Consider the following 14974-nt stretch of genomic DNA (forward strand, 5'->3'; position numbering starts at 1 on the left):
TATCTATCTATCTATCTATCTATCTATCTATCTATCTATAATCTAATTCTATCATCTATTTAATCTCTTTCTCCTCTCTACCTTTCCTCTCTCCTCGATTCCCCTTTTCTTTCTCCATTTTTAATGTTTTTTTTTTTTTTTTTACAAAGTCCACTTCTTAATGTAAGACTAGATACCCAGCTGTTAGGGATTGTGCTGATTTAGTCAAGTGTATATGATTTAGAAGTCCACATCTTCACTCACGCTGAGTAGTGAAGTTCTTAAGGATATAAGATGACAAAGTTTTTGATTTTTCCTTCTCTGAGGAACATGCTACACACGAATGGGAGTCAGAGATGACTGAAAGATCCTTTTAGTCAAACTTAGTTTCTGGTTTATTGGTCATTGACTCTGAGGTCTGTGCTAACTTTCCTTAATGGAGTTCTTCAAGATAAATGTTCCAGCCCTCTTTTGACACAAGAAGAAGCGTATCTTACAGGGAAAAATAGCAACCAAAGCACCCCAAGGCTGAAGAGATAGCTCAGTGGGTAAAGTGCAAACATGAAGACCTGAGTTTGGATCCTCAGTACCCACATACAGAAGCCTATATCTAGAACAGAGACCAGTGACCCAGTTGCTTGTTTCTGGGCATATAGTCAAGTTGATGGGTGTCATGTGTAATGAATTCATACATATATCTGGTATATAGTTGCTGCATAGTACAGCACTCCTGATTTATAGCCTGGCAATAGTACACCGTGCCTTGAAGACAAGCATGAGTGCGGTTTAAGATTGATCCTATGGATGGTGCCAAAGATTCTTGGGATTGGATTGGGGAGGTTGCTGTCTGCAGTGGATGCAATTGGATGGATTTCCTCTGGGATGAGGGGACTTTACAGACAGATAGGAGGTGTCCAGATAAGCTGACAGTGACCATAGCAACTCAGTTCAGCTTTACTTAACTTGGCTGCCTTTGAGAAGCCCAGAAACACATCTGAAAGGTTTATTTGTTGCATTCCTTGTAGCCTCTGATCTTTATTAGCTTTCTGCTCTTCATCAATGAACCGCTGGAGCTTTTAGATATGTATTATTGCTCCTGAATCAGCCCAGTATACAAGAGCTTGCCTTTTTGCCAGGGGTAACCAAGAGGGTATCTAGATTTTGATGGTTCTCTATTGGCTCCCATGCCTGTTATTGAACAAGTCACTGTGAGTACAATTTCCAATGGCAAGTACAGGCATGTAAAACCACTCCTGGGACCAGAAGTCAGGTTCACCAACATCCCCATCATGTGGCCTAAAGATCAGGAAAGAGTTGTACCAGACATTTGGAACCTGACCAAGACGATGCAGGAGAGAGCTCAGAGTTAGGAAGTAGGTTCCATACCTCCTAGAGAACTGGACTGCCACATCTTCCATTAGAACCAGATCAGCCTGAGACATCAAGCATCCCTACTCACTGGTGCACAAAATGTTGACATTGGGGTAGATACTAGGGAGAAGCAAGTATGAAAGATACCTCATGGAATATGGGAACAATCTTACATGCTGAAGACAGGCAGGAGTTTTCCAGACTATGAAGCCTTCCTCAACCACACAGATGCCAACATTAGGGTGAGAGCAAAAGACAAGTTCTTCAAAGCTCAGATGTCACTATCTTAGAGACTTGTCCTCCAGTGACATCCCCTTCCACCCTTACTATCTCTCTTCAGAGTTCAAATAGCCATGATCATAGGGTAAAATATTACTTATCTTTGCTCAACACTGGGACTTAACTGGAATATAAAAGAAGCATTCTTATTTATCTTGTTCATAGTTAATGTTTCTAATTCTAGGAATAGTGTCTGACACATAGCAGGCATGCAACGGACCCCTATTGATTGAGGAGCAGTTGGAGCTCCTGAGTATAGTCCCATAAAGTAGGAGAGCCAGAAGTACTTGGAGTTAAGTGAATTCTCTGAATCTGATTTTTTGTTAGCTCCATAATCTTCAGAGACACATTAAAAGTAATATTTTCATGGAAAATACATTTTTATGTAACAGAAAAGATTTTAGGTATAAAGGTTAACTTGTGGACGTCTCTTGGATTCTAAAATCATCCATGGTTCTGTGTTCTTTCCTTATCTTCCTAAGGATTCTCTCTTCCCTGAGATAATGTCTCCTTGTATCTTTGTGAGACACAAAGCACAGTTCACGCTGTAGAAAAAGAAAGCTCAGAGGTTTGTGGGTCCCTTTAGTTATAATCTCCCTGCCAGATCATAAACCCTGTAGGGAAAAGTGGGTTTTATGTTAACTCTGTGTCCGTGAAGCTCCGAGCACAGGTGTGTGATGTACCCCTATCATGACTGTTGGTTGAGCTGAAATAAGCAGCATGCAAACTAAACTTCCAAATCCTTATGTCTGCCACAGTGACCTGAAACTTGACAACGTGATGCTGGATTCTGAGGGGCACATCAAAATCGCAGACTTTGGCATGTGTAAGGAGAACATCTGGGATGGGGTGACAACCAAGACGTTCTGTGGCACTCCGGACTACATTGCCCCAGAGGTGAGAGCATATGCCCACCTGCAGTGATGTTTCTCCTGCTCCCGGATGGCTGTGCGATGTCTGGGAAGGTCAAGGGCGGTGTCTGAGAACCTTGGCCTGGCCTCAATCCTGCTTTCTCTGTTGTCCCTCTGCGCTCTCACTCGCAGACCGGCTTAGCACATCTAGGAGCTCTAGAAGGCCAAATACGTCAACATGTAGGGAGGATTTTTTTTTTTTAAATAAAACTCAAACGAATGATCCATCACACATCAGTAAAAACACATCCATCATCTAGCTGCTATGGCTCATGGCCATATGATGCCTCCTAATTATGACATTGAAATGTTTGCTGCGAGAGTGAGAGACAGAAGGGGAACGAATCCTCTGGGCTGACAAGACACATCAGTGGTGCACTGTGCAGTGGAGATGCATTCCTGGAGAATCCAAATTTGTCTTTCTGTGATAAAGATATAGGTGAAAGGGTGAATGTTCATCAGAGTAGCCCCCTTCCTCCCAAAGGAAGTGGCCATTCACTGGTGTTTCTCAACAAGATATGAGATAATAATTTGTAGGAACATGACACAGAGTCTTGGAGAGAGATATCCTAAGATTTCTCTCTTCCTTGGCTAGCTGTCAGTCACTTGCTATGCAAGAATTCTCTAGAAGTTTTCTCATGAAGGTATAAGGCTAAATATAATGTTTAAAACGTGCATGTTCTGTGCCCAGGCAACTGCCTTCTAGAAACCTAGGTTGCACACATGGATAAATGCACATACACAGAGAAGGGGGCACATTCAAAGCCCTTCTTTCATCCCACCATCGCTTCTTAACAATGAAAACTAAGAGAGACCCTCAATATTTATTTACTGACTATCAATGAAGGAATCAATCACTAATACATACCGCATTTGTGTCAGGAATTCACATATAACACTAGAAAGATCAAAGCATGTCTCCATGAACTAACTGGAAGTAATGTCCCTCCATATGGGTGAGAGCAGAAGACTGTGGTTTAGTTACAGAAGAAAATGTCACTATTCACCAATAGAAGAGAGTAAGTTAAATGTATATGAAAATAGGAACATGTTTCCAAGACATATCGATAAAGGAAAAACTAAAATCAAACGAGACGTTGTCACACCCACCTGCCATCCAAGCCCACAGGAGACTGAGGCGGGGGAATTTGAGTTCGAGGCCAGGGTGAGCTCCCTAGCAAAACCACCCCACACATGAAGTAATAAAAATAAAACAAATGCAAATGAGGAATAACAAATATGACAACACTGTTTATAGACAGTGGCGGTAGCACTTGGGACGCTGCTGTGTGTTTTCTCTGAGTATGCAAATGCTCGTGAAAAGGTGCAGACAATCTGCCTGGGAGATGACACATAGATTTCAAACACTGCAGAGAGCAAGAATGCTCCAGTCTCTCTGTGTGTCATTGATAGATGTGTGTCATTGATCCTCCCGCAAAGTAAGTAAGTGTATTTGTGTATCCCTGCGTGGCATACTTAGGTCAGTTATCCTTTGGCTAATTCTCCGTAGGTTCTGACATACTCTGACACAGTTCCTGGGTGTGTCTTTTGTTCAATGAGTACTATACTATCTAGCTATACTCAGAGTCATGGGGGAGCTTTAAAATTTTTAGGATGCCCAAATGTCACCCTTTTTGACCATTGATTCCAAATCTCTGTAGGGTCATAGTCTCTGACAGCTCCTGTCTGGCTGCGGGGTTCCTGAGCACACGGTGCCCGGAGCAGACTGCCTCTTCCTTCAGCTCACTGCTGTCCTCTGGCAACTTTTCTCACCTCCCAGGCTCTATTTTCCTTGGTAAAAGGTTTAACTTCTTGGGTTGTCAGAAGCAAATGAAACACCAAGTGCCTTAAAGGTGTGAAGACACGTTCACTGAGAAGCTTCTCACAGAGGCTGTGTCTTGCAGTCACTTCTGTTCAGAGTTCATTTCTTATTCATTTATTCTTTTGTTTCATTATTTGTCTATCTTAAATTTCCAAATTAAAAATTCATATCTATGATGTACAAAACGTTTTGAGCATGCAGAAGAGTTGAATTGAGTTAATTTGTATATGTATAATACAGTTTGTTAATTGTATATGTATAATCTCAAGCACTTAACCTTTATTGTTAAAATCTACAGTCAGTAGTTTAAAAAATACTACTATTGTGTGTGTATGTGTGCATGCATATGCCATAACACACACACACACACACACACACACACACACACACACACACATGGAGGTCAGAGGATGACTTTACAGAGCTGGATCTCTCCTTCTACATTTTTCTGGCTTCTGGGATTGGGTTAGAGTCATCGGGCTCATACAAGAAATGCTTTACCCATTAAGCTATCTCACTGTCCCTCAGTGATTTGCTTTTTGAAGCATGGTTTTACTGTGTTGCTCAGGCTGGCTTTGAATTCATGGCAATCTTGCTATCTTAGTATCTCAGATGCTAGGATTGCAGGTGTGTGCTCCAGCTCCCAGAAGTCACAGTGGTTTTCAAGAAGACAGTTCATTGTTAACTGTCATAGTCACGTTGTACAGTAAAGCTCAGGAACTTGTGACTCCTAGCTTATGGGCATCTTTATCCCCGGACCATCATCTATGCATTTCTGACTTTGAGGAAGAAGCTGGGGGGGGAGGTGGGCTTCAAAAAACAGACGTTTGTTTTATAGCCAGATTTGCCCCAATGCCTTTATTGAGGGAAACAAGCGATAACTGAATTAGAGAACATTATAGTAACAGACAGTGTGAAGGATGAGGTATAAGAGGTGTTCAGTACCTCATATCCACAAAACCCCAATGTGTGCATAGTGTGTCTGTTTTGTAGGTCACACTGGGAAACAGCAATTAGGATACAATGGTAGATCATAGACCCATAAACCTCAGCCCTCAACCTTTGCTGTGTCGGCATCTTGCCTTTGACACAGCTGCTTTTTCACTCTATATGCTGAAGGGTAGACAGCCACACAGCTATCAAAGCCTGGCAGCCATGAGTACCACTTGATCCTTTAATCCTTCTTCCATTCATTTAACTTATGGAAACCATTGGACAATTGGGAATTTGTAAGACATATTTGTGTGTGTGCTCACACGTGTGTGAACATACATGCGCTTTCAATGGAATCCTATGTAGAGAGAAAAACAACAAAACGATTCTGTGGACTGGTGACATAGCTCAGTGGTTATGGTTAAGAGTGCCTACTGCTTTCCCAGAGGACCTGAATTTGGCTCCCACTATCTTTGTGAGGTGTCTTACAACTTCCTGTAACTTGAGCTCCAAGGGATTCTGATGTTCTCCAGAGCCACTGCACTCACATGCACACACCTCCCCGTCACACACACACACACACACACACACACACACACACACACACACACTTCAAAGTAAAAATAAAATCTTAAAAAAATAGCCAATGTACCAGCACACAAATCTGATGGAAATGCAGAATGAAGGACACCCTCCACTGAGGGTCCACCTCTGAAGTGCCAGAGCTTAAGCAGAATACACACCAGTTTAATCTACAGTTGTGCGAAAAGAGTCTAGCAGGAGAAAGATCAGTGTTTTCCATGATTTTACTCTTGACAAAGAATTATAGATGGTTTTCACAGAATTTTTTTTTACCATATATACTTTCCAAATAAAAACAGATGTAAAAAAAAATTACAAATACTCTTACATTTTAGGGTGTTGTATTTTTAATCATGGTTCAAAAGAACCATACTGAATCGTGGGCGTGGGTCAGACAGAGATGTCACCCAGCAAACGTGAGACCCCGAGTTGAATCCTTAGCTCCACAAGCAAACAGATGAAAAACAAAACAAAAAGCCCACATGTTGTAAATTTTACCATCTTTAAGTATGTGGTTCGGTAGGGTTAAGTATATCCACATTATTGTATAAATGTTTATACTCTATTGTGAGAAACAAAAATAACCACTCATTAAATACCATATACAGAAATTTGAAACATCACACCACACCCAGTGCTTAAGAAGGCAGGGTGGCACACAGATGTTTGCCCAGCTGCAGGTGCCTTTGTGAAGCATCAAATGTGAGGAAACAGTGCAGGTGCACCTTACCCGATTTGTCCACTCTCTGAGACCCTGCTCGGATCTGGGACGGCAGTAGCCATTGTAACCTTGCACAGAAGGCCAAGACCATACCTGAGACTCTCCACCCAAATGCTAGGCCACTCTTCCTGTAAAGTAAGTGTGAATTTAGTCTCCAGCCATAGGAGCTGTCTGCCACTCTGATGGGATGTCCTCTGTTTTCCAGATCATTGCTTATCAGCCCTACGGGAAGTCTGTGGACTGGTGGGCATTTGGAGTCCTGCTGTATGAAATGTTGGCTGGCCAGGTAATTGAATTTTAAGTGATCTGTAAGAAAATTATCCTCCACCTCCAGCCACATGGTCTCTGGAGACAGTGACGACTTGGTGATAGCTCATGAATCTGAGTACTTCTGACTTTCCTGGTCTTGGGGTTACTTAAGTTTGTTGATCATCTTTTCTTGTGAAAGTCCCAGAGGGTAACCTTATCTTGGGATTGGAGGTAGGGAGAAGGAAGCCCTGCTGGACAGAGAAAGCTGGGAGGAGGACCAGGCAGGGGCTCTTCTCCCACTCTTCCCTCTGTCCCACAGGCACCCTTTGAAGGGGAGGATGAGGATGAACTCTTCCAGTCAATCATGGAGCACAATGTGGCATATCCCAAGTCCATGTCCAAGGAAGCTGTGGCAATCTGCAAAGGGGTAAGTAGTCCATCCCTCAAAGCCAAGACTACCATGCAAGGGGTACAGGTTGTGCCCCAACTAGTTAGAAGCAGAGGATTTCTATCACCTCTCACTCTGCTTCCAACACTAGAGCCCTGCTATGAAGCTGTTCTCTCCTGGAAAAGAGAGTTCCCTTCTCATTTTCACCAAGGTCTGAAGATGTAGAGAAGTACTGAAGTCTTGCTTTTAGCTGGGCACCAGCCCCAAGCCTTACACAAAGAAACCCAGAGACGTTGCTCCAGAGCTGGAACCATGGGAAGAGGGCCTAGAGTGGTCTGCCTTGTCCTGCTCTGCTGCATATGTCTTCAGCTAACATCAAAATTTTATGACTTTTGTTGTAAGAAAATTTCAGGCAGTATTGATTCTAAGTGATCACCTGGATAAGCTGAATCAAATGCAGTGTCCCCAGACTTGCATGCTCTCCCTCAGCTTGTGGGACATGGGTGCACACCTAGCTGTGTATACACAGGTGCACAGTTTAAAGGGCACAGGTACACACCTACAGCTTATGGAAATAATTCCCGTGAGGAAAGGCAGGCAGGAGTTTGCAGGTGAGGTTTATTTGTGCTACTTTTCATGTTTGATCCAGTCTGCTTTTTAGACTGTATAGACCTAAGCCCCATCCCAGGATTAGGTCTGCATACCAGTGTTCTGAAAAACCCCCCATGTAGCTCAAAATGCACTGCCTTTAAACACAGTGTCCAAAGGATGCAGTCTCTCAACCATGATGAAAGTGTGAAAGCTTCACCCTGAGACAGAGGGAACGATGTGCAAGGATAGACTTTTTATAAAGGCTTTCCCACCAGCAAAGGAGGGAAAGCTCTAAAGGTTAGATCTTAGGCTGTGCCTGGGCTTGAGACTCCTACTATGTGTCTACATATACCAGAGCTGTCTCCATAGATCTCTAGAAGGCTTGTATATTTTCCATGCCCTACCCGGTGCTGCTCTTCCTGACCCCAGTCCAATGGCGTCTACGTGGCTCTGCTTAAGGAAATCGGCAACAGTCAGGCAGCTTAGCCTGAGTTTTGGCCCTGATGATATGAGCTGGACTAAACTCACAGCTTGAAATTACCTCGTAAGACTGACTGAACTCTCACCAGCTGAATCACCTGAGCATTGTGTTTGAGCTACACGGGCGAGGAGGCAGACATCTCTGGGGAAGCCACGTGTGAATTAGCCTCAGTCCCTAACATCTTCAGGTTAAATCGGTTACAAACAGTTTTCTTGGAGGGTGTGAGGCAGGGAGAGAATAAAAACAAGGAGCCCAGCGGAGACTCAAGGGTTCATCAGGAGCACTGGCATAGCATGTAGATGACGGGGGATGGAGATAGAGGCCAGAGAGGCTCCCAGAGGTATCCTGTTAAGAGAGGAGCGGGAGGAAGTCAGTCGTGGTCTTTAATTCATTTAATGATTCCCAACTTCTGAAGATCTGGGTATTTTCCCATAAATCCTCAGCTTTCCAGCTCCTACATTGTCCACTCATTCCTAGGAAGCATCAGTCAGCAAGACTGGAAATCACCATCCCCTTTAGATTGGATGTGCCCTCTCCAGTTTGTTAAAAAAAAATGCAGATTCTGTCTGAGTTCCCATCCAAGTCCAAGGATGTGAGCCAGTATGATCATGAGGAGGTTATTTGACCTGATTTGCAGATTGAGGCCAATAACTGCACTGCACATAGGGTCCTTTGATGATTAAACCAGTTAATACCTATAAATCACTTAGACCAGAGCCTGGATTCTGCTCCCAAACCCTAAGGCCATCTCCAATAGGAGGAACGCTGTCACTGCTCTGTTTGGTGCCAGGCTCCCCTTGGCATTTGAGCCTTGTCCCTCTGTGACAGGAGAATTTGGAGAGGGAAGGATTTAGGAGATCAAAAGGCCTCTGCAAATTCTCACTGCACTCTCTCCTTCCTTAGGTGTGTGGTTTTGAGTAATTTCCTTGCATCTTTGACCTTCTGCTTCTTCATCTCCAAAAACAGAATAAAAGTACTTAATGAGTCATGTCCCAGACATTAAGTGAGGCAGTTGAAGGGGACTCTTGTGTGGCTTGCACATAGTAGGTGTTCAGCGCATGCTCATGGACTTACCCTTCCCTACCCATCGATGCCTGGACAGCTCAGGGTAAGGGTTCTAAGTGGGTCATGGAGGAGAGAAATTTTTCCAGGTCAGCTGCCTTCAGCTTCAGCTCCAATTAGCACTTTGCCTGGTGGAGTTGTTTCTATCAATTCAGGATCCATAACCTTCACAATGAGCGGGAGTGACTCTCTTGGCTTTTTGTGCTGGGGCACTGTTCCGAGTTGAGTGGGCTCAGTGCAGTGTGGGCTCTCTCTTTAAGGCTGATACTCCTTCAAAGTAGGGGTGATGCTTAAGCTTCGAGCCAAATGCTTCCTCCTGAGCAGAGGGCCCCTGGAGATGCGTCTGGGAGGTGATCCGAAGTGGGAACAGTGATTACATCCAGCTGTCTACATGGCTTCAGGCACAGAGAGTGGAGTGTGGGAACCCGGCAGACTCCTTACTGCTCTGTGTGCCTACAGTGGCACTTCTTTGCTCGCCGTCTCCCTACCTACAAGGAATCTGAAAACAGCCATCTTTCCCACATATACCATCTTCTTTATATGTCTAGCTCATTAAAAAAAAAAAAAACCTATTCTCCACCATGAAAACAGCAAAAGCTTGCTCTGATTTCCATAGCCAGGATGCTGAAAGCAGACAGAAGCCTAGGCTAGCAAGTTAGAGTAAAAATAAAGAGAGAGTGAATTACTGAGAACTGAGAGAGCTGAGCTATTCAAAACCTGACCCTGGGGCTGGGGAGGAGGCTCCATTGGCAAAGTGCTTGCTGCATGTGAAGACCTTAGCCCAGTCTCCAGGACTCACGTCAAAAAGCCAGCTGTAGCGGCACACATCCTGTGTCAGAAATGGGGAGGTCGAGACCAGAGGATTTCTGGGGCTCACTGACAAGCTAGCTTAGCTAAATTTGGGGGGTTCCAGGTAAAAATGAGACTCTGTCTCAACCAAACAAGGTAAAGAGTGTTTCAGGAAGTCATGGAGATCTGAGCTTGACATGCACATGTACACACACACGCACACATGCACACGCACGCACGCCCAGCTCTTCTTCTTGGTTATGTGACCTTAGGCAGATGACTATACTCTCTGGACCCGTTTGCTTATAGGGAAAATGGTTGCTGAATCCTCAGAGTGTTGCTGTAAGATTCAAGAGTTATAAATAATGGCTGGGTTGCCTTTAGCACAGAAACCAAACACATAATGCTCTCAGTCCCCAGAAACATCATTGCTGTTGGTGTTATTGTTATCAGAGTTAGTAGAGACGACCTAAACCAGCAGTTCTCAACCTGAGGGTCATGACCCCTTTGGGGTTTGAACCACCCTTTCACAGAGGTCACCTAAGGCCATTGAAAAACACAGATATTTACATTATGATCTATAACAGTAGCAAAATTACGGTTATAAAGAAGCAATAAAAATAAGTTTATGCTTGGGTGTCACCACAACATGAGGATCTGTATTAAAGAGTTGTAACATTAGGAAGATTGAGAATCACTGTCCTAGACTTTCTGCCCATCCAAACCCCACACAAATGTCAAGGCTTGACCTAATTTGCTTGCCCTCCATTGACTTTTCCTGACCAAGCGAGACCACGGATATCTCTGGGAAAACCACATGCAGTCGAGACAGGACTGTTTCAAGGTATGGCTGGGGAGAAGTTTTTATTGTAGATATGAAGGAGAGAACATCCAGAAGCATCTGGAAGAGCCCTGAGCAAGGAGAGAAAGTAGTAGACTGAACATTACCAGCAGCCTGAACTGGGCCATGAGAGGAGAGAGAAGGGGAGGGAGGAAGAGAAGAGCGTGTGGACAAAGGTGACCAAGAGAAAAGGGCCCAAAAGTGCACATGGCTGAAATGGCAGGGTTATACAGGAATCAGCAGCTGAGGGAGAAAGCCCATGAGCTGGAGAAGAAGGGCAAAGTGAGAAGCAGATCTTGAGTGAGCCTGGAGGCCCCACCATGTGCGCTGTGTACTAAGAGGCACCACCGTTGGCTGTTTTGTGTCGGGTTCAGTTTCTTTTGGACCTCACACAGTTTTTCTGTCTCTCTGTCGGTCTGCTCTCTCTCTCTCTCTGTCTCATGCTCTCTCTCTCTCTCTCTCTCTCTCTCTCTCTCTCTCTCTGTCTCATGCTCTCTCTGTCTCTCTCTCTCTCTGTCTCTCCCTCTCTCTGTCTCTCTCTGTCTCTCTCTGTCTCTCTGTCTCTCTGTCTCTCTCTCTTTTTCTGTCTCATGCTCTTTCTCTCTCTTGCTCTCTCTCTGCCAGTTCGATACAGGATCCCTTTATTGAGCCCAAGCTGGCCTTGGACTCTTCTAATAGCAATCCTCCTGTCTCAGCTTATGAAGTGCTAGGATTACAAGCATACACCATAACTCCTGGCTCCTATTTCTCTTAAAAGCCCCAATTTTGGAGCTAGACTAAGTGGGACTGGATCCCACCTAGAATTAAAAGTCCTTGTGTTTGTCTGAGTTCCCTGAATATCATTTGCTTCACCATTTCAAGAGGGAAAAGGAATAGACTCCCCTCCTTGGGTCACTGTGACAGTCAAGTAGTGCCATGCCTGTAAGGAAAGAGGGAACTGAGAACACTGAGTTTGTGAGACTTTTGATCCTTGGAAGATGAAGCACACACAGACGGTGTGTGCCTGTGATGGTGGTCATGGAGCATACTGTAGGCAGGATTCATGTCAAATGCACAGCAGTTCTGAGCTTCTGGGTTCTACCTTGACCCACTGTCAGCCAGTCCTAGGCAAAACTGGGGGTGCTTGGTGTCAGCTACACAGTTCATTCTTTCCTGTTTTTCTGCCCTCTTCCTTTTCTTTCTGAGTCACCAACTCCTCCATATTTCCTCTCAGTTCATTTGCTGGCGTCTTGTGATCAGGGGCCCTCGTGTGCTGCTCCGGGTTCATCTCTAAGAGCAAGCCTATTTGGTCGCTTCATCTCAGAGCATATCTATTCATCTTGTTTTCTTAGTACTGGTTCAGAGACCCAAAGATGGAGAGTTTTGATAATTAAGTAATTTAAACAGAACACCAGAGAAACCTCAGCGGAGCGTAGGGAACTTGTGATCAGGGGATGAGCTGGGCTAGCTTTGGACTATTTAATGAGCTTTCTGAAAGTAATTACTTGAAACTTGGGTACATTTGACTAATATTTTTCTTCTTCTTTTTTTAATTTTCACAAGTGCTTTGCTGAGAAATGCAAATGACATCTGAATGAACGCATCCTTCGAGTTGGTCAAATGTCAGTGTTTCTTACGACAGGAGAAAGGGGGTTTGAACATGTAGAAACTGGCCTCATCAGGGGCACCAGTAATCACATAAAGCTCATTCTTGCACTCAAATGACAGTCTGTAACATTTTTAATGTGACGTTGTTCAAGGCCATATTTGTGCTTTTGTTTGATTCTCCCTGAGGGACTTTGTTCTGAGATGGGTATCATTTCAGTCTTGTCTCCTACAGAGGCCTGACTAAGAAACTGTCCCTGGAAGGAAACGCAGACAGTAAGGCCAGTTGATAGTCTGCATTGACTTTCCTAAGTAGTTGGAATAATAATATCTCAGCAGCTCTCATTTCCTGGTCTGCAATCTGTTCAGTGTTTTTCTTTCCTTTTTAGCTAATGACCAAACACCCAGGCAAGCGCCTGGGTTGTGGGCCTGAAGGGGAGCGAGACATTAAGGAGCACGCATTTTTCCGGTATATCGACTGGGAGAAACTTGAGCGCAAGGAGATTCAGCCACCTTATAAACCCAAAGCTGTAAGTAAACCTCCCTGTGGCTGTCCAGTCCTTGGACACAATATGCTCTCTCTTTGGTGTGTGCATGTTCTGAATGCTCTTTGAGGTGTGGAATCAGTGAATCGACTTGAATATGTCTGTAGGCACCTCTCTCCCTGTGTGCACCAAGTCACTGAATATCAACATGATGATTATTGCAAAGCCAGGCCCCTGTACATAAGGGAGAGACCATTGATACGGAGCTTTTGCTGCTGTTGTTTTGATTCATTTACTGTAACTGTCTGAGCTGCCACCCTCAGTGGTGAAATGGAGGGGGTGGGGAGGGGATGGTTCTTGGGTGAGCAGAGTCTAGACTTCAGAATTGTGATGAAGAATCTAATTTTGCCCTCCTCCCTTCTTCAGTTCAACTGTGTCATTTTCTCTCCAGACTGACATTGAAAAGGTCATGTTGTTTATCTCAATGGTATTTAAATTGAATTCTGAAACCTATGGTGCTACCTCTGAGCCTGTAACTGAATGATTTACCAGCCAGCCCTTTCTCCAGGTGAAGGAGAAAGAAGTAGATCCACAGACCTCTTTGAGGTTGGGGTGTATACTAGGTTATCATACAGTTGCTATGTCAGAGTAAATACTTCCCATTCTCCTACAGTTGCTGGGAAAAATTTGCAGACCCAGAGACCCAGCTGGGTCCTTGCAAACTTCTTGCAAGGGAGAGGATGGGTAGTTTGCCCCTGGATGAATTAGAACGGCGATTTTATTGGGTGGATGTTTCTTTGTTGGTGTTAAGTACAGCGCAGACCCGGTGACTTTATTATGTGTTGTGAAACTACTGACTGAGGCTGTAAAGGGAAATAAACATTGTCATTGAAACTTGAAGTCATCAGGGTCTCAGTTTAGATGAAAAAGGTGATGATGATAGTTATTTTACTGTGATAATTGTTAATTTCTTGAGCATTTATTATGTGCTAGGTGCCATGTTGAACATTTCATTTGCAGCATCTAATTAAAGTCTCACAACAGCCTACAAGGTGGGAGCTATTATCCTGGCATGTGGGAGAAGAAAAGGGAGACTCAGAGAGGTTCAGACACTCTAGCCACAATCACCCAGCTGCTGTGGTATAGGGTGAAGGGAGAATCCATGTCGTGAATAGTTCAACTCCACTGGAAGCGTTCTATGTCTAGGGAAATGGACAGTAGTATGAGAAAATCTCTCTGGTGATTCTCACAACTCTGTAGAACTGCCCGTCTCTGTTGCACCCCTGCTAAGCCCCATTCTGGATATATCTGGGTGCAATGAAGCCAGCTCCAATGGAAGCAGCCAGTTCTATTGTTGAACATTCTAGATTAATACCAAATCAATCTTCCCAGAAAGTCCAGCAGAGACACACTCTCTCTAGATCCTTCTGGAAACTTGTGAGATTATATCTGGAGTTCATGCATCCGGATTAAACCCCTCCTGAGAGCATACCCATATGACATCACCTCTGAGTGTCATTATCATTCATCCTAAAACAAAGACACAGGCTGGAGCATGGCATTCTTAATAGCATCTGACCATCAATGAGTAGACTCTGTCTCTAGACTATTTTAGAGCCTGTGTGCTTGGACCAGTCAAGTTCTCTCTGACTTAACTACTTTTTCACCTCTGTCGTGTAGCAAGGTAATGGCCTCTGCTTCAGAGGGTGATTATGATACAAAAAGCACTTGGGATGAGCTTGGTTCATGACACATTCTCAAGGAGAGTTGATTATGGTGGTCAGTGATGTCATTGAGTAGTTAGTATTTTGGGTTTAGGGTCTTTGAGGGCAAGTTAGTAGCACTATTTCTTAAAGATAGTGTCTGTGCTCAGTGTTGGGGTAAAGATGGAGCTACATGTCCTTGA

The 14974-nt window shown here is 44.1% G+C and overlaps 1 protein-coding gene across 3 annotated transcripts in view; it reads left to right on the forward strand.

Moving 5' to 3' along the window:
• The window catches only part of Prkcb (protein kinase C beta), a 330729-nt gene that overhangs the window by 285543 nt on the left and 30212 nt on the right, over positions 1–14974 (forward strand). For all 3 annotated transcript variants that reach the window (XR_003710963.1, XM_028764304.1, XM_028764303.1), the window contains exons 13-16: positions 2388–2526; positions 6804–6884; positions 7167–7274; positions 12973–13113. Coding sequence is in view for 2 of the 3 variants with exons in the window: in XM_028764304.1 (XP_028620137.1) it covers positions 2388–2526; positions 6804–6884; positions 7167–7274; positions 12973–13113 (469 nt within the window). In the remaining variant the exon portion in view is untranslated. The remainder of the gene's footprint in view (positions 1–2387; positions 2527–6803; positions 6885–7166; positions 7275–12972; positions 13114–14974) is intronic.

The sequence above is a fragment of the Grammomys surdaster genome, unplaced genomic scaffold, assembly GCF_004785775.1.
Source record: "Grammomys surdaster isolate TR1022 unplaced genomic scaffold, NIH_TR_1.0 142, whole genome shotgun sequence".
NCBI classification, from domain to species: Eukaryota; Metazoa; Chordata; class Mammalia; order Rodentia; family Muridae; genus Grammomys; species Grammomys surdaster.